Source organism: Suricata suricatta, chromosome 7 (assembly GCF_006229205.1).
Source record: "Suricata suricatta isolate VVHF042 chromosome 7, meerkat_22Aug2017_6uvM2_HiC, whole genome shotgun sequence".
Classification (NCBI taxonomy): Eukaryota; Metazoa; Chordata; class Mammalia; order Carnivora; family Herpestidae; genus Suricata; species Suricata suricatta.
The window spans coordinates 41,465,824-41,489,909 of NC_043706.1; the positions used below are offsets into that span (position 1 = coordinate 41,465,824).

The 24,086-nt window shown below is 39.6% G+C and overlaps 1 protein-coding gene across 3 annotated transcripts in view; it reads right to left on the reverse strand.

Moving 5' to 3' along the window:
* The window catches only part of SUPT3H (SPT3 homolog, SAGA and STAGA complex component), a 498,445-nt gene that overhangs the window by 56,330 nt on the left and 418,029 nt on the right, over positions 1 to 24,086 (reverse strand). Inside the window, exon 12 of one of the 3 annotated variants that reach the window (XM_029945223.1) lies at positions 17,452 to 17,776. The exons of the other annotated variants lie outside the window; for them this stretch is intronic. Within the exon in view, the coding sequence (XP_029801083.1) occupies positions 17,648 to 17,776 (129 nt within the window). The 3' untranslated portion in view covers positions 17,452 to 17,647. Of the gene's footprint in view, positions 1 to 17,451; positions 17,777 to 24,086 lie in introns of those variants that run through there. 3 annotated transcript variants of the gene reach the window in all.

The following is a 24,086-nucleotide window of genomic DNA, read 5'->3' on the forward strand; positions in this document are numbered from 1 at the left end:
TATGGTATTTTGTGAGGGCAGCCCAAGCTGACTAACACAAAGTCTGGAAGTTAAACATCTGTGGGCATTTAGGTAGTCTGCATGCAAATAAGACACAGGAAAAAGAAGATGTGAATCAGTACATTCAGAGTTAGAATGACTGAATGTTATGGTGCAAAGGGGTGTTAGTTACCAGGACGTCAAAACTCTCATTTTCCAGATGAGCAAACAGAAGCTCACAGAGGTCAAGTGATTTGTCTGGGGTCCTTCAGAGAGATTAGTGGCAGAGCCAAGGACTTCCAAGCCCAATCCTCTTGATTTCTGCTTTTTTTACTACACTGTACAGCTTCATTAAATCAACCCTCTTGAGCCAAATGTTAGCAGCCAAAAACCTAATTTCTTCCCTTCTACTGAAGCCTCTTTGAAGAATTCAGCTCCATTTCTCTGACTCTGTACTTTTCTCCCTACTCTTTTTTTAAAATCACAAGTCAATTTACTCACACAGATAAAAAGAAAACCAAAGTCTTCTGTGTGTAAATATACAAAAGGGTAAATATAAACACAAAAACCTACACTTAAATTTGGACAAATGTTAATTCAATTATTCATTTACAGCAGAGGCTTAAATGCCTAAAGATAGCATGTGTGCACATAGATGGCATCTTTCTTCCTAACAGCTGCCTATTATAACATATAAAGGCATTCTAGAAAAATAACAAAAATGTATTTGTTTTCCAAATTAATAATTTATAGTCTAATTTAGCACAGTATTACATCTTTATAACATTTAAAATATCCATTTTGATAAATCATTCTCATAAACAGACCAAGAAAACCAGGTTAATAAGCTTCTGTGTTTTATATAGGGCAATAAAATAATACATTTTTATAACATTTAAAAATAATATAAAATATAAAAATCGAATATAATAATTGAACTTTATTTTGCTTAAAAAGTGTTCTTATAGAACATTTTATTTAATTTTTCCACTAGGTAAACTCAGAGTGTGCGAAAGTAAATATTCTTAATGATGTTGAGGCAGTGGAAATGTGCCAGTGACATCCAGAAATGGTAATCTATTATTACCAGTCAATACTTAAAATTTTTAAAGATTTCTTTACTTTTCTGCATCAATTTAGTTTCACTACATGTAGCTACTGAGGAGCCACAAGACAATCCATTCTGTAATTTGTCTTCTGTCAGTAGGAGCTTGGATCTACAACTATATGGTGTGTTAAAAAAATAATGTGACTGGCTTGTCACCACTGAGTCTTTTCAAAAGAATGTGTTGTGAGCTTTAAAGAGAATTACTTGAGAGTAATTTTAAAAATATTTTGAGTAGAGGCAGCGCTGTTGGGAATTGTAGAGACATTCAAGGACATGTTGTTTTGAAAGACACAACCTCTGAGAAATAAGTCTGGTTATATTTGAAAATGAAACAAACAATAAGAACAATGAAAGTAACCAAATTACTTTCTGGTTTCACTTAGCTTTCTAAAATGGCTAAGGTGATGCCTGCGTCGTCTGGAGCCGTGGCACATACTGATGGAGCGACCGCACTGGGCTAGACTTTACTTTCTGTGCATTCACCCAAAGCAGAATCACAATGAGTGGAAAAGACCGGAGAATTGGAGAACAGAGAATCTACTTTAAATTCGAACTATTATTTACTGCTTTAATAGGCTGTACATTGAAATGCATTCTCTTTATCCAAATAAGTGAGAAATAGGGAGGCAGGACCCAGGCAGGGTAAAATGAGCGATTACCCTATAGAAAGAGTCAGCTGACCTAAGGAGGCCACAAGAGTGCTTGGTAACTAAGTAGAATTCTCCTCCACCCTCCTAGGTGGTGATGCCCTGGTGGGACCTCATGTTGAAGGAAGCATCACCATATGTCCCTTGGACATTCAGAATCCAGGGGCCAAATAACATCCCATCTTCCCCTTTCTTTCCTTCTTCTTCTTTTTTTTTTTTTTTTTTGGTGCCAAAACCCGGGAACGAATCTTTCCTTTTCTGTAAAACAACCTTGGCAGAGCGTAGCTGTTTAGATACTGCGATAATCAGCTACAGATTTCAAAAATAGGCAAATATCAAGGTTTGAAAGATGTACATACAAATAACAGGATTTCATCGAAGACAGGAATTCAAGTTCAGCTCTACTACTGTATGGCCTCAGAAAACACAATCAGCCTCAGCCTCCTCATCTGCAAAGTCACCCTCACCACTGCTAACACTGACAGTATGCCTACCATATTCCAGGCACTGTTTGGAGAGCTTCATGTATCTGAACTCATTTAATCCTTCATAAGCACACAAGAAGGCACTATTCTTAGTCACGTTTTTGACCTGACGAAACTGAGTCACAGAGAGGTTAAGTAACTCACCCAAAGATAATGCTTACTCTTCGGAGTTGTTGGGAGATCAAATACAAAATCAACAGGATAATCAGTGATGGAAGGGATCTGTAAGATCATCTACCTTTAAATTCTGACTGCAAATATGAGGCATCTAAGGTTTGTAAAGTTGCTGGCTAACTGAAGACATTGAACCTCTTCTAGGTCTTATTCTAGGGGTCTTTTATAAGAATCTCTTTCCTAGCTTGCTTTTCTTTAATTAACTTTCATATATTCTTTCACTCACATGTACACAATTCCTGTACAGTACTAGAGTGGGAAAGAGTGGTCTTTCCCACTTTTTAAAAAACAGGTTAGAAAACTCAGGATACCTCAATGCCAGCATGTAGTACAGCTGGACTGAAAGTCAAGGTCAACTATATGGCAGTCGCAATGATGGCACAATTAGGATGGCTGTGAAACCATCTCATTTATTGCTTCCTGATTCTCTTTAGAGGATGGTGCCAAAGCGCCTTAGGCACATTATCACATTTAATGCTAAATCTACCTTTGAGTATGTAACTTAAAATGTTATTAGTTTTAAAATCAGAGAATGGCTGAGCCAGAGGTTTAAAAACATGCAGACTTTTTGGAGTCAAGCTTCCAAATCCCAGTTGTGTTGAGTCAGCCCAAGGTCCTACTAAAGAGGATAAAGTGAAGGCCAGGTAGATTAGTTAGTGTGGGGTTTGGGTTCGACATCGAGAACAGAGGCCTTCTTCCTACAGAAAGGACATACACGGGGCCCTCAGTACTGTTTGAGAGAGCGGGGGTTAACCTCAACTCTTTCGGCAGAGTCTCAGGTTTATTTGCCAAAATGGATTTCTAAAAACAATGGCTGAATTACCCAAAGTCCATTAGTCATCCTACAGAAACCTAATGTTAGAAAAATGTTCGCTTAAGATTTAGTAGCGGGAAAAGACTGAACTCTGTTCAGCAATTCTTGGCTGTGGTTCTTTATTCATTAGAAATTTCTTCCTTTAAAATCATCAGTTATTAAATGTAATATAGCTTAATCTTCAGCATTTGTACTCCTGGAGAAGAGATGAAGCTCCCAACTATGCACTCTGTTTTTTCAACTGAGCCCAGACTGCTTGAGCTGCCGAGGTAGCCAGTTTCCAAGCTGGTCCTTGCTAGTTCCTGCCTCCTGGGATTCATGGCCTGTGCAGCTCCCTCCCACACTGAATCAGGGCTGGGGAAAGTAACAGTATGTGACCTGTGGAGGTCACAGAAGGCCCTGTGGGTCCCACCTTGCTCTCCTGGATTGCGTGCTCTGGAATAAGATGGCTGCCATGCAGAGTCCCATGGGGAGCCGAGATCCCCAGCCAACGGCCAGCACTAGTCTGCTAGCCAGGTAAGTTAACCACCTTAGAAGTGCACTGTCCAGCCTCAGTGAACATGCAGCTCACGCGTGATTGCAACCCTCTTGGGAAAGTACAAGCCTAAACTCCCCAATCAGTCTGCTCCCAAATTCCTGGCCCACGAAAGTTGCGAGATGGTAAATGGTTACCATTGTTTGAAGACACTAAGTTTTGGGGTTATGTGTTATAGATAAAATAGATTGGATATAACAGATCAAGAATACTGCTGCCAACCTTGAGAGCAAGCAACAGCTTCCTGTGATTCTCTTATAATCCATGAACCTCCATCATTCTATCATCTGTTACAGACAATATACTATTATTAATGACCACAGTTGGCCCAAAGGCCAGCAGTTAATCATGTATTCTGACTTATATCTGTTTGCAATGGCATGATTGTTTTGAGAGGTAATGTTTCCAAGCTGATGAGAAATACAACAAGGCTGTCTCCCTTTCTCTATGCTGACTTCATGGACTTGCAAAGTTTCTGATTTGATGAAATTATTGGTAATATATGTTTAATAAATTTCTCCAATGTTAAGTTAAAAAAATACTTGCTTAGTTTACTCTTGGAAGGTACGTTTTGATGTGGCTGTGATTGTGGTAGAGGCAGGCACTATGGAGGATCCAAAGGTTTAAAAAAATGGAGAATCGGTAAGAGTTGCAAGAAATGAATCTCTCTGCTGGCCTCCCTTGCCGGGACTTTGGGAAGGCAGACATTTTAACAGCTCCCCACATGCCCAGAGGGCTTCATTTCAACCAGTGCAAAAATGCGGCAAGATTTTCAGAAAAGATAATTTTTAAAAGCTAGACACTGGGCACTGAATCTCAATTCTAAACAGAAAAGAAATGCTACACGTGAATTCACGGAACTTGCCTAGCTGCCAAAGGTTTGATATTTCATGCTGGTACTATGGGGAAAGCATTTAAGCAGACGGCCAAATATGCAATCCTGCTTCCTAAATTAGACCCATTATGTAGGGAAGAAAAGGTATCTCACACTCCAGAAAGTCTTTACTACAAGCCAACTCTGTGCCCAGGACTACCCAAAGGATTGAGGATAACTCCTGATATATTAGATACAAAGAGGCTAAAAACGTAAAGCAACTGCTGAGATATTTGGCTAATAACTTCCCACTGGCTCTCTCTTACTTTGAGCTAATATTAAAAAAAAAAAAAAAAGTTAAATAGGTCATACTTGAAACTAGTTTAAAAATTCCAAACTGGGTGCCTGGGTGGCTCAGTCGGTTAAGCATCTGACTGTTGATTTTGGCTCAGGTCATGATCTCATGGTTCGTGGGATTGAGCCCACAGCATGGAGCCTGCTTGGGATTCTCTGTCTCTCCCTCTCTCTGCTCCCTTGCATGCACAAGCACACACTCTCTCTCAAAATAAATAAATAAACTTAAAAAATTTAAAAATTCCAAACTGTAGCAAAGGGTGATATTAAATAGTAAGCTTCTGTCTCACCATTGAACTCATTCATTAACAACCGCTTTTACCAGTTTCATCCGTGTCTTGCCAGATAATTCTGTGCACATACAAGGATACACAATTATATACACATATGTGTGTACAGACATATATGTATAGATTGTCTCAATTATCCCCTTAGTATAAATAATAACACAATATAACTTTCTGTTGTTCTATATGTTAGTGAAGGCTTTTTTTTTGTTTGTTTTGGTTACCAACATACTTTGGAGATTGGTCTTATATCTTTATCATATATTAAATTCGCCATCCATATTTGGGCATGATTCTGGTCTTTCTAGGCTACTCAATTAATTATATACCAACATCAAACTTTGAATTACTATAGCTTTGTAATAGTTTTAATACCTGGTCTGGCTAAGTAACACTCCCCCTCCCTGTGTATACTTTGTGAGAATTTCCCTAGATCTTCTTACATACTTGTTTTTTCCATGTGAACTTTAGTTGAACTATTTAGTCCATAATGCCACCTCAGATTTAAGTTCTAAAAACTGGAATCAGAAGTGATGTAGCTTTTAATCTCACAAATCCCCTGCAGTAGGTACTCCGATTAAGTCTTCCCATATGCCATACTAATATAATACATATCCATTAGCTTAACCTTTACATTTATCTAAAATCTCACTATGTATGAACGTTCAGTTTTATCATGTCCTTTAATATTCTTGACCATCTTGGGACTAAGTAGGACACTTATTAGGGTCCTCACTTTTCAGATGGAGAGAGACTCAAGGAGGAGTCCTCATGACTGGGATGGGGAGGGGAGAGCTCTGGCACGTGGCTCAGGGCCCTCCCCACCGCCCGAAGGCAGGGAGCGCTGTGAGTCTCTCCAAGAAACATTTTAAAAGACAAAGATGGTTTTAGTTCTCTCGCAGTGCTACATTTTAGAAATGCTGGCAAACTATCAAATTATTATACTTTTAATGAATTTTAAAACGTATAAGCATATTGGCAAGAATACAGCGGAATTTGAACTCTCACAAATTGTGGGAGGGGAGTAAACTGGCACAGCCCTTTTAGAAAGCACTTGGGCAACGCATACAAAGAAGGAAACTGCTACTGGGATTTCCGGCCACAGCCTTAGCGCCCCTCCACTCACGAACTTCCACTCTTTGCTTTAGCTGGGCCTGTTTCCTCAGGGCCCTCTGAGTGCCGGGGTCATGCTCAGCCCCCTGTCTACCCCTCCTTTCTCCTTCTTCCCCTAGGCCCTGAGCCTCCAGGCTGAGAAAGATTCCCGGAAGACCCACCGCCCTGTTTCCCAGACTTCTGCACCCACTTCCACATCCAGCTTCCCTCACGCGCATGCCCCTCCTCCCAGTTTGCTATCTTCTCTCGGTTTCTCCGTCACACATACCCTGCAGGAGACAACTGTTTACTTCTTAGAGCTTATATTTCAAAATTAATACATACTGATAAAATTCAACCTTTTCCAAACAAATCCTATCCCTTCAGCTGGCCCCCAGAATTTAAGGGACTCTTCCAGAAACAACAACAAAACAAATAAGAAAGTCATTGAAATAGTTTTCTTAGAATAATACACCTGGATTTATAATGACCAGAAAATATACTCTATAAAAATTAGTTTTTAGATTCTGAAACTTCTCCGTAATTAGGCAGATGTTCTCATTTGTTGTATCAATTTCCTTTTGATTTAGAAAAAGCATATTTCTTTAAAATATGTTAGTTTCTTTCATTAGGTGAAATAGCCGAACTTAGATATATAATTTTTTGTTAGGTTTTTGCTAACATTGTTGATAACCATCAATAGTTCATACCAAGTAACTGTGGGGAGCACAATTTAAAATAGATTTCATTTTCCTCCAGAGACCTTGGTTCATTCTTTGAGAACTTTCTGTTGTTCTCTTTTTAGTTCATCTTGTGTCTTCTCAAAATTAAATCTAATCTCTTTAACTGTGTCTAGCCAGCATTCCCACTACGTGGTTTGACAGTGGGTGCAAGGTCAAATTTGGTATCTATTTCATCAAGATGTTCTTTCTTTGGGCAGATCCAGAAAATATCATAAATAACCCTCAGATTGTTCCAAAGCATGTCATCACTATTGGCAGAGGGGTGACCACAACTTCTAGTAACAGACTGAAAAGATGATGCATTGCTTAAAGCACAAAAAAATTACCTCTGGAGTTTTTGCCAAAATTCCAGTATGTATTCTTTTTCCTTTGCCAACTGTGTGACTACTATTATGATGGTTTTGCCCTTCAGATAGTTTTAAATGACTTAAATAAGGTTTAAATTATTTAAATTTTTAAAAAACTTAATGTAACCCTATTAAATATTTTTACAAAAAATATATACAAAAATAAATATAAATAAATATTCACAATTCTAATGTGTGATGCACATCTAGTTGCTAATACGAAGAATGACTCTTTGTGCCTTTTCATCCTACACATATACAAATTTAAGCATAAGAGGAATCACTATTCATATTCAGGTACCATGTACAACTGCTGTGGGTACTGGGTTAATTTGTAAGTGTATCTGGAACCTTCCCTTAGAACATGAGGAGAAGGGGTTGATGAGTCAATCTGCCCTTTCTCTTACTTAAAAGCTTCTTTGGCTCAAATCCTCCCCTTTCATCTACGGACTCTGGTGGCAACACAGTCCACAGACCTTTAAGGCCTTCAGCAGCAATTGCCTTTTTTGGAGTATAAACATATATATGAAATTCATATATAAAATATACACAGAATTTTGCAATTTGAACCATTTTTAAATATACAATTCAGGGGCAATGAATTACACTCAGAATATTGTGCAACTATCTTTCTAAATGAATTTTGAAACAAATACTCTGTATCTATTAAACAGTAACTCCTCTTTCCCGCATCCTTGGAAACTTCTTACTTCCTGTCTCTATGAATTTGGCTATTCTAGAGATTTTGCATAAGAGGAGCCATGTAAATATATGTCCTTTTGGGACTGGCTTACTTCACTTAGCATCATGTCTTCAAGGGTCACCCATATTGTAGCATGTGTCAGAGCTTCATTCCTTTATAGATGGCTGAGTAATAGTCCACTGTGTGTATAAACCACATTTTGTTGAACAATTCGTTAGCCCTTGACTTTTGGTGAAGCACAGTGGGGAGGAGGGGGCCCTGAGTGGGGTCCGTTATAGGAGGTGCCTCGTACAGTGTGGGGCAAGTAGGGTAGGAGTCCTTCCTCCCGAGGTCTGGGGGAGGGCTCCTGCCCCCGCAATTCACTGTTGGAGATCCCTGATTGCTCTAGATGTTGTTTCCCTTTGCCTCTGAATTCTCAAGTACCTACAGTCAGTGAGGTTTCACATTTACAGACAGGAAGCTACTGTGGTCCTCTCCCCAATTATACTCCAAGTTCCTTCTGGTTTTCAGGTGTTGGTGCTGGCAGTGACAGGGAAGGAAACGGGTACTGGCTCTCAGTGTGCCAGTTACTGTGCCAGGTGGTGGAGCCCAGTGATGGTCACTGTCTTCCTTTCTTCTGTAGAGTCTAAGATGGCACTGAGCACATACTGGAAGTTTAAAACGATTGCTAATTATCTGGGAAATGACTTCTTCCCAACACAGTATGTGACTTGCTCATGATCTTAGTTCTTCCTTGCGCCTCAGGGGAACTGACTTCCTCAGCCAGTGAGAAGAGGTGAACCACATATAACCTTCAGGAAAAAGAGGCCTCTGAGAATCTGGTTTCCTGATTATACACAAGACAGGTGATTTCATCTCTTTTTTCCTTCCTTTTTCTTATTTCCACCTGTCCATGGGGCAGAATGTCCATTCTTGTAGCTGGCAGTCTACATCAGGACACATGTCTTTGCACTAATATCCCTTTGTTACAATCACGAGAATTCTCCGATTTTTCCCAAGGAAAGTAGAATCAGCCTGTCTGTGAGGTCTGCTTTTCTTTGGCCTGTGCATAAAGATGAATTCTCCTACAGCTAGAAAACAGGGAAAGCCCTATCTTCAAACTGCAGCTGTCCCAACAATTTTACTTGGCCGTATTGCACCAAACACTGTATGTTGGGAAGTTTTTTCTTAATGGAGCAAGAGAGGACCTCCTCACTAAGAATGCAGACTACAGTCGGCGTGGGGATCTGACGTGTTTCATGGTGGTGCACGAGGTTGTTATCTAAGAAGAAAACAGTTTGTCCAAATTTGAAAACAAGATGTCTAGACTCTTCCTAATTGATGGCCATGCATAAAAATGTATAATGAAATGTGTCTGAAATGTCACAGGAGGAGCATACCACTAAGAAAACACTTTTATCAGAAAGATAAAAGTGTTCATATCCATGAGAGCACATAATCATCTAACAAATAAACATGTCTTAATATCCAAGTGATTTTGTTATTTCGGGTTCCTCAAATTTTGTTTTCCGAGCAGGTATTTCTGGTGCCTAAAATTTTTCAGACAAAAGCGTTCTGATGGACAGTTATGGCTCAGTGCCACTTTCACCACAGTATGGTTTCATATTTGTAACTATCAGCTTTGGTTTTCCTTAAAAGTTTTCAGTTTAATAGTTCATAAAAATAGCCACATGCACTAAAATCTGCCTTCAACAAGTACCATTACAAAGAATAATTGTCCACAACAAGTCCAAGTCCACTTCCAGAGCCCAAGACTGGGACATGGCTCTCCCAGATAAAACAAAAATGAAAATACACACAGAAAACAACTTGCCTTCAAGAGCAATTACAAACACAAGATTGGTTTCTGTGATAAAATGAAACTGTGCGGACTGAATGTTTTGTAACTATTATCTAATTTCCTAAATACCACGCTCTGTAAAACGACCAAAGAATGATGATAAGAGATATGCTTTGGAGACTTGTGACCGATAACAAAGTTCCTTCTGCTGGTTGAGCATGTGGAGTTTTGTTCTCAGGGCTGAACGGCTGAGTGCAAACCAAGGTCAATCGATGAAACAGGTGTATGTTAGCTCCAACTGTAGTTTCAGCATGATGTCAGGAGCTGAGCTTCATGCTTTTCCCAATATGCTAAGGATTCTAAAGTATGTCTGGGACATAACTACCTGCTGAACATAAAATTTTAAAACAGATACTGCTCATGAGGTAGCCTGGGCATCATTTTGCCTTAGATCACAGAGGAATTGGTGACAAATGCTGGATAGTAATAATGAACCAACCACATTCTTTTTGCTGCCCTGCAGTGATCTAGAAGCTGTTTAATTATGGGTAGTGGAGGGCCCACTGATACGACGCAAACCAAGTTCAAGAAACCTAAAACTGACCAGAGAGATTGCAGTTGGAAACTCTGTCCATTGGAAAGTTGTTCTCTCTTCAGATCATCACTCTGTCCATCTGGCCATCCATTCATCTGTCTTTTATGTTGAACTCCAAATAAGCAAAAAACATCATACTTTGCTGAAGGAGATGCTAAGATGGTTAAAACATGGTTTCTTGGTCTACCTGAGGATTGGTCCTCTTAGGTTTGGATCAGACCTAGAAATACAAAGTATCTTAAAGAGGAAGTGGATCAAAGTTTAGGATTTGTTTCAAAAGGAGAAAACTGTTTTGAGAAAGCCAAGGAAAGAATAAAGAAATGAGTTGTGGATTCCCACCATGCCCTGCATCACCAGGAACCCCCTGGGTCTAGATCTACCTATTTCATTTCTAGAGAAAAGGATTCTTTATCTAGACTTTGCCGCTAAAAGAAGTACGGGCACTCCGAAGCTATCTCAAGATTAAAGTGGAGTTGGTGACAAAATTTTCTGAAGCAAGTATTAAAGGAACACTGCTACAAAAATTAAGAAGAGCCTGAGAGTTTGTTCATATAATATTATAGTATTTTTCTTTCCAATGAGGAGAAATAAAAATATTCAATTTAGGTTGGAAGAAACACGTACACTATTAGATGTTGGAATAATCTGAGACTAGACATGTCATAGTTAAATTCTTAAAAGACTTTGGGAAACAGAATAAATTCTCATTTGTCTTGAATAACTTGAAAAAGATTATGCTAAAATGGCCCAAGACAATAGACCAAAGATCATACTGCTGACCAACCTAAAGTATCATCACCAAACAGGTTTGTTGAATTATGGACCCTTTCACCTAGATATGCGAAATATTACATTTTCTCATGTGTACAAAGTAAGAGGACAGTGACTGCTCACTAACAGAAGTTTAGCAATTGGTGAGAGCGAGAGTCCTTCCTTGACCCACAAATTGGAAACTGAACATTAAAGTCCATTTGCTAAGCACTACATCTTTCATCCTTTCCTTTCAACCGAAAGCTTCCAACTTCTTGAACCTCTCATTCCTGGAAAAGCTCTTGGTAGTCACTTTTGCAACCCACAATTTCTGTGGCTTTTCATCTTTTCACTCTATACTTTTTCTGCATCTAACCCTCACTGCCCATATGTGGTCAGTAATGCCACCACCACCGGAAGTAAAAAAAGTCCTCAGCATGAGCCTCTTTGCCCACACAAGGGCAAAATGTGGGGCAGGAAAGGAGTCTAGCATTCATGGATCTCAAGATTTTGTGAAACTATAGAAATGGACACAGAAACATACGGGAATTCTCTGAAGGCTACAAAGATGGCCAAGGAGCGGGTCTGGGTGTGCATCCCATGCTCAGAGGTCAGCCCTGTGCCTCCTTTTGCAATTCTTAGAAGAATGTTGTTGGTAAACTGGCCTTGCCATCTCTCGTTTTGAATTGTATTAGGATAATAATTTCAGAAGAAAGCATTCTTTGCATTTTGGGGAACTTTCAAGGGTTATTACTAAATATTTACTAAAAATTGCTCATTTTTACAGGTGAATAAACAGTAGCTCAGGCAAGTAATCTGACTCAGAACGCTTGAGACACCATCAAAGACAGTAGAGTGTTAAGTAATGATTTACACGAAACTACCAGTGACGTTGTTGGTTTGATTAAGACCCCATTTTTATATTTCTCTACTTCTTTAGGATACTAATAGTGGTACTACCTTCTAAGATATGGGAATGACTAAATGATATACATTTAAAACCTCAGAAGACAATCTTTTTAAAAGGAACCATATATATACATGTGTGTGCGCACACACATATATGCATACATACAAACAAGTTATAACTATCTAAAAGATTTTATGTATGTTTACTTTTTCTCCTTTTCATAAAAGTGCCAACTTAATGGAAATACATTGCTCCATCTCTGGTGCTGATTTTCTAACAACAGCAGCCCTACCTGTAATGCTTCTCTGAAAAGCAAGGCAGTCTCATGATGGGCTAAACCACCCAACTATGACTGACATACTCCTGAGATACCTTTCACCTTGACAGAACCCAGGGAGCGCCACATAAAGTTTTAGGAGTGTAAATGAAGCTGCCGGAGTCTTCTGGAATACATACCTCCAGGCTTGCTGGGACCACAGCCAAGCAGCATAGAAGTTCTTTCCTTTGCTTACAATAGTTTGTGAACTAGGAGACCGAGGTGTGTACAATCTGAGTTATTTCATAGGCTTCCGCACCTTTTTTAGCACAATCATGAAATTTTAAAAATATTCCTCTGTCACCGTAGAGAACAGAAGAAGAATAGGTCTTTGCAAAGCCTGCTTAAGTGAGGTATCTGAGGGTTTAAACCCTACTTTGAAAACTGCATCAATCATGTCCTGCTCTATGAGCACACTCTTGACTTCCTCATTAAAAGATTCACTCTAAGTATTAAGGTTACCTTCGGTGGTGATAGCTGGTGACCTGCAACATCAAGTTAAAAGGCATCGAGTTGACCAGAGAACTCCTAGAAAATTAGTTCAAAATGATGTATCACTTTGTCAAACACTCTTAAAAATTAGGTCTTTAAGATCTCTCTTTAGAAATATGAAACCCTCACAACCACTACCATGCAGAGCCCACATTGTAAATAACTACCAACCCACCAGCTTTTCTCCAGAAAACACCATAAAGTCACAAATTAGTAAAGCTACGTAAAGCTGACGAAGTTGCTATCTTTGTGACGAGGTTTACTTACTTTGAGACTTTCTTTCCTCTTTTCTGAGAAAGGAAAAGTCCCTACAACATTCAATTCAAGAAACAGGCTTCTCTGAAAAAAAAAAAAAGTCTCCTAACAGAAATGGAGGCCAAAGAACACTTCTTTGTCACTTGGGTCTTGACTTGGCATAGTGTGTCAGCTGGTATTCATTTGGAATAAAGAGACCGATGACATAACATGTCCGGTCCTCCTCTCTAAGTGGCTTCACGAGAAGTGGTTAAGGCAGACAAATATAAATTAATCTGCTCATCAGCAACCGAAAACATACCAACTCATCTTGGAGTAATTTAATCAATAGGATGGTTTAGAGGACAGTGCAGTGGCACCGTCTTGGAAGGTAAAAGCTTAGCAGAGGAACACAAATCAAAGGTGACTGGCAGGTAAGGGATATACGCGGCCATCAGCCAAGCCATGTGCACGTTGGCACAGATTCAATAAGATCATTTATAAAATTTTTAAGGCAGGAGTACACAAAAGGGGGTCTGGTGCTAACTAAATCCACAGATAGCTTACATGCCACTGGAATAAACACTTCCAGATGCGGGTGTACAAAAACCTTTCACAGAAAGAAATGTTTTCTTTCATAAATCTGAAGGAGGGGCTCTTACCGAGGAAGGGCAGAAAGTCTGAAATGGAGACTGGGCTTCTTACAGATTGGAGGTACCTGGCAAGTGGGCCAGTTGTGTGGGCAACAGCGACCCGCAGGCAGTGGGTCTCCACTGAGAAGCATCCCTGCGACCTGTAAGACTGGGTTTCTGTGACACTGAGGAGGACACGCTAACAGTGCATCCGTCCATCAGTCCTCAAAAATCTACTGTTGTGTTGCTCTCATTCCTTACAATTTCTGGTGTGTGTGTGGGGGCTGTGTTGGTAGAGGTAATGAGTTTGTACAGAGATGAAAACCGCTCATCAAAATTTAGAAAAATGATGCTTTGCAACTTACACGAATACAAAGCTATTGCAGGCATGGCTTTAATGACGACAAACTTTTTGGAATCTTGTTACAGTCATCTTTCAGGAATACATGCCCAAGTTCGTTAATGACTTAGTCAATTTGTTCACTGGAACAGCATAATATGTGGGGACTTCTTGGTCACATATATAAACACTCCCAGAAGTTTGAATAGAAAGCCAGAATGTCTTCTTTCCTCCTTCCTTCCTTCCTTCCTTCCTTCCTTCCCTTTCTCTTCCTCCCTCCCTCTCTCTCTCTCTCTCTCTCTCTCTCTCTTTCTTTCTTTCTTTCCATTCAGGTGAGCCCACCACTTGCCTTCCGGAAATCCCCTTGAAATTAGTTTCCTTATCAAATCTTTAAACTTCATGCAAATTCTTTGTAAGCATTTGAACACTTATTCTTGAGAATATTTTTGTATGTTTTAGGTACTGACCTGAGTTATAAACTTGTCATCTTTTATTCTTCTTTCCTTCAGGGTCTCCTTCTACTTATTCTTCTTGACAAGTATCTCTGGAATGGATTCTATCTTGTCTGTTCGCAATGTCATTAACTTAGCAGAGGCTTTTCTGGCTTCCTGCTTGCAACACTGCAGGGCCATCTAACTGACCTCTAATTAGAACTGTCCCTGTTCTACGCTACCCCTAGTCCTTCCTTTACACCATCATCTGAGCTATTTTTCTACAAGACAGATCTGTTTATATCTATTCCTTGCTCAAAAACTCTCAAATAGCTCCCTGATCTGTATCAGTTGTTAAAAAGAAAACTTCCCCACAAAATCTTACCGAGAACCTAATGTGTCTCAGAGATAAAAATTCATCTGTATTATTTAAAGAAAATGCTTTATTATTTGCACAATGCCTGCACACTAATGTGGGGTTTCTGCAGAGCACAGTTAGATACCTGCTGGCTGACATCGTAAAGTCTAAGTAAACTGGCTTAGAATTCAAAGTCTTCAAACTGTCATCAACCCATTCCACCCTCCCCTCAAGGTACTCCAGACTTGGTTCCTCAACTGTGCCTAAACAATAGTACTTCTTCCTTCTTTCCTTCCCTTTCCTTTTCTTTCCTTCCTGTTTTTCTTTAACGCCTTTTTATTTTTGAGAGAGAGAGAGACAGATAGAGCACGAGTGGAAGAGGGGCAGAGAGAGAGGGAGATAGAGAATCTGAAGCAGGATCCAGGCTCCGAGCTGTCAGCACAGGGCCTGATGCGGGGCTTGAACGAACGAACCGTGAGGTCATGATCTGAAGTCAGATATGCAACCAACTGAGCCACTCACGCACCCCATACTTCTTTCATACATCTATATTTCTCCCCCATTTTATTCCTGCTCCTTTTGCTACCTTTCAAAATTCTTACTCATTTCCTTTAGCTCTATTTCATAAACTCGATTCAAACATTAATGGCCCTACAAAGCCCCCCTGGCTTCCTCAGGCAGACTGTGCCCTCCCCCTCTGTGCCGGAGGCACTTTGTCCCAACTTGTTACCCCACGCTGGCTGCATGGCACTGCTCACAGGTACATCTCCTGCACTGTGTTGGAACACCCAGTTATCTCTATATTCCATGCCCCCACTCCAACATATTTCCAATATAGTACTTGGAAAATGTCTACTCAATTAGTAAATGGAGAAATCGGAGCTGTAGGGGCCTGAGGACATGTAGGGATGTTAACACACTCCATCAGGAGTAGTTCAATTGTACAAATATGGATTTTGCCAAATGGACTGTTTCTACTTAGTTCAAAGTCAGAAAGTAATTGCTGTTCTTTGTGTGTGACGTATTGCTTTGCTGCTCGGTTTCCAGCAGCGGTGGGTGACAGATGGACTTGTAGTAGCATGCGGTCTTGCCTTATCTCCTTATTCATTTCTAAAAATTTTAACCTTTTTTGAGTCGGTTGTGTGAGTGAAAGATATGGCCTACCATCAAAGCCTGAAGGTGGTGGGCCCACATTGACCCCTATTCCTGTCTTCTTTACACAGGGGTTCAGAGAAAAGCACAAGTATGGGGCGCCTGGGTGGCTCAGTCACTTGAGCGTCCAGCTTCGGCTCAGGTCATGATCTCATAGTTCATGGGTTTGAGCCCTGCGTTGGGTCTGTGCTGACAGCTAGCTCAGAGCCTGGAGCCTGCTTCAAATTCTGTATCTCTCTCTCTTTCTGAGCCTCCCCAGCTCGAGCTGTCTCTCTCTGTCTCTCATAAGTAAATAAATGTAAAACAAAAACAAAAAATAAATTAAAAAAAAGAAAGGAAAGAAAAGCACAGGGTAGAACTCAGGCTCGTTTCTTCCTCTTCTCTCCTCCTCTCTCTTTTTTAAGGCGCTGAAAGCTTGCCTGGACGAGAAGTGCTTGTCAACTCTGACTTACTTACTTATTAGGCTCTTACCTAATTAGTCTAGAATATGGGAATGGGTGTTTTAGGTTAGACCGGGACTGAAGAATTAAATCAGAGCCAGAAACGTAGTTTCTAACTTCTTTACTGGAAACTATAAAATCTGCACAAGTGTTTGAATTGGAAGTGACAGGAACCTGCAGGCCGGGCTGTGAACTTCTGGAGCCAGAGAGTCAACTCCAGTCCTCTCGCCCTGGTATTCCCATCAGGGGCGCAGCTGCCCAACTGTCACCGTGAATGCACCTGGGCAAGTTCAGAGCCTGACACTGGTCTCTGCCCTTATGACCTCTGCCAACTAATCAGTCGAAATATTTCCAGATCTGGAGAGCCTACTCCACATTTTGGGTGTGTGCCCAGAACTGCAAGTGCCTCCAATCAGGTGGGGGAGCCTATCCAGGTGCCAGGGCAGGAATTCACATCTGACTGACAGATGGGCTGTGAATTTTCTCTTCTCACAGCTTGGGGTCATGCAGAGGGGGAGCGTGGGGGGAATATTTGATCTGTGCATACACACGGCCTAGAGGATTTGGCTTAAATCAAATCATAATTAAAAGACCAGTCAGGAAAACAAGGCGTAATTATTTTTTTCCTGCATATTTTTCCTCCTTGGATAGAGCCTTAAATACACGCTGGCTACAATAAAAGCTATGTATCAGTTTCATTTTGGGAAGGTGTAAATTTTCCACTTAAAACAATCCACTTATTATGTTGTGGGATTAAGTCCGCAATAGCATCGGTAAATTAAATGACAGTTCCATGAGTGTATCTGCGAGACTGAAGTATGTAACGCTATTTCAGAAATCATCAAAAAGTAAATCATCTCCAGTTCAACAGGCTCTCATCATGGCTGTGGGAGGGGATTTATGTCACACTATCAATAAAACTGTACACAAATGTTTCACTTAAACAAGACACCCTTATGAATGTTTCTGATGGTAAACAGTGTGTTTTAATAAAACCAGTGTGCTCTTTTCTAATATTCACCTACTGAGATATAAAATATGAATTGAAAATTTAAATAGGATTTTTGCTAGGTGAACCTGCATAATTTAATATACTGAAGATGTAGGTCTAAATATATTCAATCTTCTTGTTCACTCATGGACTTGAAGGAAGATTCTTGCCATTTTTAGAGCAAGGTATTTGGTTCAGAAATATCTCAGCTGAGGTTAGTTCCTCCCAATGAATCCTTTTGCTGCTTTCATGAATTTCTGAGTTGAAAGAATCCTGTGATTTAAAAACAAAAAAATTTCCTTTTGGGAGTCACTCGAAATATTTTCCCACTTTCTCGCCATCCCCTCAGAAGACTGCAAAAACCTAGAAACTACATTAACACATTCAACTCTCAAGATCTCGTCCTTTCCAGATATTCTGTTCAAAAAGTTTCTCTTTGTTGTCAGTTGTTTCTCTTTCCTTGTTCGAATTTTTCCTCTACTTTCCAAGATACAGCCTGCCTTTTATAATAAATAGAGAGTCACCAATTTCTTGAACTACTTCAAATTTTAAAAGACTTTGAAGGATATATACTTGGAGAAATTACACAGGGCTGATCAGGGCTCTCAACTTTGAGATCTACTTTAAATGTGTCTCCCCCCTTTAGAGAAGACTGGTTTTCTCCTTTTCAAACTATGTTCCTGAAAACTCTAGAATTCTTTGGAGATTTTCTAGGGATCTCATAACTTTTTTAAAAAAGTATTTAGGTGAGAGAGAGAGAGAGAGAGAGAGAAAGAGAGAGAGAAAGACAGATTGTGAGTGTGGTGGGAGCTGAGAGAAATGGAGACACAGAACCCAAAAAAGGATCCATGCTCTGAGCTGTCAGCACAGAGCCCAACGTGGGGTTCGAACTCACAAACCATGAGATCATCACCTGAGCTGAAGTCGGATGCTCAACTCACTGAGCCACCCAGGCACCTTCTCAAGATGTTTGATTCGAATGTCCATTTACGATTTTTGTGCTACTCAAAATAAAGGTTCTGCTTTCTCACTTTTTATATTTGAACTTCCTGTAGATGTTTTGCTGATTAGAATAAGGTTATGTCTTAGAATTTGAGCTTGTTAGTTTTTGTTTTTTGATGTTTAAAGCAGAAAAGAAAAATATTCTAAGTACAACTGGGCAAGTGAGCACCTCACCTTAGGATCTGTACCCGATGTGGAACCAAATTCGAGGTCTTTACGGCTGACACAGAGGTGAAGGCAAAAAAAGCAAAATTTACTGCAGAGACAAATCAGAGTTAATAATACCAGAATTTTCAAACTGGAACTGGATTAAGCCTTTATAAAAAATTCACTGGGTATCCTAATTTAAAGTATTACTACAGATAGAAGGTTCAAATGAGAGAAGGTCTCACTTTCCTTCTCTCTGCTATCTGATGATTAAAAAAAAAATGAACTAAACAGCTTTTACAACATAATGAGATTGTGCCACGTCTCAATTCCGTGGAAACACGGAATTATCATGCGATGCTTACAATAGCAGGAATAGTTTCATTAATGAAATTCATCAAATTTATATTCCACAGGCAAAGCAAAATAAATTTGACCCTGAAACTTGAAGCAAGTATTTGCCAGATAAGGGTCTTCAGGTGACTGAGGTTTTCGTTATGATATCTTTGAGCAACTTATATAGTTTTAAGATACTTTAAAAAATATTTTCCAGAAATCCAAGAAGAGTCACCCTGGATTGGAAATACATACATTCTCTCTAAATATAACTAGTTTAAAAGCATGAGCACTTGTTAGATATTGTTAGTTCAAACAACTTTTAAGCAAAAAATGCTAATGATTTTTCTTTTGGACAAGACCATTGCGGGCCTGTGTAAAACATTATTAAGAACTGCTATATTTATGAATCAAAACTTCTTAATGCTACATAAATAATATAAAATATAAAAATAAAGTGGACACTGTGATGGATAGAATATTACAACTGTCTCCTGTAACTTTGTTTTTGAAACACCTTCACTGTTCTTAATGGGTGAGATTTTAAGGGTGGATCTTCTAGATATATAAATTTTTTGAAATATCTTATGAAGAAACCTTTTCTAGTGGAACATATACTTGTCCTCTACACAATATGGTTTAAAAAATATGGCCTCATATTTTCAGGATAAGAATACTTAAAAAGTTAAGAACAGAGACCGTTCTGCAAAGAAGAAGTTTAAAGAGTACGGTTAGTAAGAACTCACGGAAGCCCATGGTCCTGGCAAGCCACAGAATATTCCTGGATACAGACAGAGCTCTGGTACTTACTATGTAACCTTAAGTGGGTTACTTAATTTTTCTGTAATTTTTTAAAATATTTATTTGAGAGAGACAGAGAGATACAGTGCGAGTAGTGGTAGAGAGGCAGAAAGGAACAGAATGTGAAGCAGGTTCCAGGCTCTAAGATGTCAGTACAGAGCCTGACGTGGGGTTTGAACTCACGAACTGTGAGATCATGACCTGAGCAGAAGTCCAATTCTTCACTGACTGAGCCACCCCGATGGTGGCTTCTCTAATTTTTCTCTAAATCTCAGTTTCCTCATCTGTAAAGTGCGGTAATTAACACTCATCTTGCTGTGTTGTGAGGATAAATCACATAACACAAGTGAAAAGGTTATAAAACAGTATATGAATTATGATTTGATCAACCAACATTCATCTCAGATCCTAATGATTTTCTCTGCCAAACTCTTCCAACTTCTTTATCTCTATATTTCAAACATACTCTCCTTAAGTAATCTGAAATTAAATGCTGTTAGTGGAACCATATAAAATTCCTGATACTCAACTGTTTTTCACCTAGAGAAATCACAATTTCCTATAATTTGACATAATGAATTTTGTCACTGGAATCCTCCTACCCTATTTTTAAAATTAAAAACAGTAAAGTTTTGCTTTTTTTTCCTAGGGAACACTCACTTTTAGGTTATTCTCATACGATAAATTTGCCATATGTTAATTTATTTTGGACAGTCTGTACCCACAACTCTAAAAAGGTACGTGGCTCCAATCTCTAAGGACAGATTTAGTCCTTCCAAAAAATGTACTGAGAAAATTTTTGCTTCCAGTAAAAACACAAATATTTAAGAATTCTTACCCCATTTATACTTCGCATTTGCATTTGAAAATTATTCTAATGTTTTGTGACATCTAATTTTCCAGGCCCAACAAGTAAAATACAGACCAATCTGGTGCACTCATGACATAAGAATTATTCATGAATGTGAAAGTCTAGATCAAAATAGTCAAAGCAATCTACTATGCCACTTTTGCTTTGCAAAGCTTCATGTGAGGGATTCTTAAAGGAAATTTCACAGTTTTTACACCTATGTCTATTTTGAACATTCCTTAAGGGTAAATGGTATGAGGGCACTCTCCCCTCTCTCCCCAACAGATATATATACTCACATCGAAGTAAAGGCTAACTGTGGAAAACCAGTATACTTGTGAGTGAAGAGGCTGGGTTCCAGGGTCAGCCCTGGCCCTCACTTACCAAGGTGTCTTGGGCATATTGCCAAGTTTCTCTGAGGCTGAGACTGACTGGCTTTCTCTAGTCTTAGCCAGCTTTAAAATACTGTACTGTGATTCCGCCTGAGAATTTAAGACTACAGAACGGATACTGAAGCACAACTTGCTGCAGGGGTTGCACAAAAGGGATTATTTACATTAATGGCCGTGCTTAAATAAGCAACTGTCCTGCCTCAGTATTCTAGCTCAATGGAACCTCACCTGATAACATGCAAGTTCAGGGAGGTTAACATATTTTCCTACCACGAGTATCACTCAGGAGCAGCTAAAATAGATGTAACGTTCCACACTGGATTATGTCATCTCACCCAGTGAACACGGTTTCTTTTTTCTGGCTTTCAAAATTACACACCTGGCTTTATATCAGCCATTACAGTGCTTCCCACTGAGAGGTGGGATTGAGCTTCAGACCTGGTAACCGTGGAAATAGTGAGGACCTACTAAAATACACATCTGACCTTCATCTATATGATAAACAACCACTACAATTGTGTTACTCTTCGGATTATTTCCCCTGAAAAACATTTTTGTTCACAAAAGTTTTAAATGCTTTTTACTTCTTGTTTAAAAAATTTTTTTAATGTTTTTTTTTAAAATTTATTACTGAGACAGACAGAAACAGAGCATGAGTGGGGCAGGGGGAGAGAGAGAAGGAGACACAGAATCTGAAGCAGGCTCCAGACTCTGAGCTGTCAGCACAGGGCCCAACGCGGGGCTTGAACCCACGAACCATGAGATCATGACCTGAGCTGAAGCCAGACGCTTAACCGACTGAGTCACCCAGGCGCCCCAATAAGCTTGCACAAATTTGGGTGCCTGGGTGGCTCAGCCGTTTAAGTGTCCAACTCTGGATTTTGGCTCAGGTCATGATCTCATGGTGTGTGGGTTAGAGCCCTGCATTGTGCTGACAGCACAGAGCCTGCCTGGGACTCTCTCCCTCCCTCTCTTTCTGCCCTTGCCCTGTTTGCATTCTCTCTCTCTCAAAATAAATAAACTTAAAAATGAACTTGCACAAAAAAATTCTAAGAATATTTTTTAAAAAACCATTACCAAAGCATTTGAATTTTTAGGATGAGAGAAGAAAATACTTTTCAAACCATTAAATACCAACTAATTTTCTGATAGGATAATTCCATTAAAGCTTTTGCTACTCCTTTTTTTTTTTATTGCAGGGGGCTCTGATACCTTTCTCAAAGTAAGTTTTATTTTACCTTTTACTATGCTGTATTTTCTTAATTTTCTAACATACAGGCACTACTCTCAATGAAAAAAGTTACTAAAGGAATGAAGAAATCGGTAAAATGAAAAAAAATGTAAAAAATGAAATAATAAAAATTATCACCAACTTTGATATACTCAACAGTCTCTGAAAGTTGTTTTCAATACCTTACACAAACATATAAACTTACATAAACTGATCTTGATGAAGCTGAAAACAATTTTTTTAAATGTTTATTTATTTTTGAGAGAGAGAGACAGAGCATGAATGAGGAAAGGCAGAGAGACACACACAGAATTCGAAGCAGGCTCCAGGCTCCGAGCTGTCAGCACAGAGCCTGATGTGGGGCTCAAACTCACAAACCATGAGATAATGACCTGAACTGAAGTTGGAGGCTTAACTGACTAAGCCACCCAAGCACCTTTTTAAAAAAATTTTTTTTTTTTTTTTGTTTTTTTTTTTTGAGAGAGAGAGAGTAAGAGAAGGAGAGTGGGGGAGAGGCAGAGAGTGAATCCTAAGGAGGCTCCACGCTGTCAGCGCAGAGCCTGACATGGGGTTGGAACTGACCAACTGTGAGATCGTGACCTGAGCTGAAACCAAGAGTCAGACATCCAACTGACTGAGCCACCCAGGTGCCCCCAAGTCACAAATTCTGAAGTGATTTTCAGAATTGTGGGATAAACACACAATTATAGGAAAAATAAACAACAGGGAAAAAGTAAAAATCATTTTTAAAAATATTCTTTAGTATGTGATCCAGAAAGTCAGGTATGTAGGGATGGGGACAATCGCAAAAGTGTGTTTTGGAGGCAGATTCTGGGGCTGAGAGTTGGAAGCCTCAAATTTCAGCCCTTGATTCCATCATTTAGTCTACTTAATAGATTAACCTCAGAAAAATTACATCAATCTTCGAGGTACGATACTTTCTCGGATCTTCTGCATAGTATTATGAATAAATGAGAACACAGGGAAGAAAGAAATCACCGACTAAAACCAACAAGCTGAACACAGTGTGGCCGTAACTGCTGGGGTGGACCTGGTGGCCTACAAGGGTCTCACTGCGTGCGTGTGAGGGGCAGGCGGACTGATGTTGCGACGGTCGCCTGTCTTCCTCTCTGTGCCAGCAGCCAGTCTGGGCAAAGCACCAATTCCCTCTTCTTCCTCCCCTCCCCTAACATGGCTTCAACCTCTTCCGTCATTTCAACTCATTCCCAGGGTGAAGAACTCACAATTCTTTATGCAATGAATTGTGGGTCTGAAATTGAGCACGTTATGATTTTGTACAAAATTATGTCAAAAGACATAATATGGTGGAAAACAGAATGAGGACTCCCTAACAGCAGATTGCTCCTGGTTTACTGATTGATGTGGGAATTAAATGTCTGTGTAACCTGCTCTTATTTTTATTCTCTAAATCAATTTCCAATTATTGGGAATTGGCTACAGATGAATCAAAAGACGGATATTCTAAATTAGTCATCACATCTATATATACATCGGACAAGCACTTAGATTCGGAATGATGTGGTGCAAGGACAAAATCTCCGTGTTTCATTAGTATAAACTAGCTGTTCATGAGCATCTTAGTTTACAAGGAACTGGCATGCTAGGGGTAACTGAGCTCAACTTCTCTGTATGAAAATTTAGGTCTCAATCTATGGTTACCATAGAGGCAGTCTGCATGCCTCCTTGGTTCTTACGAGTTGCCGCCCTAAGCCTGGGTAGTAGTGTCCCTAGCGCAGCATGAAGTACTGTCTCGGGGAGTGGACCGCGGGGAGCAGGACATCAACACCCCCCCAGCAGTTGAAG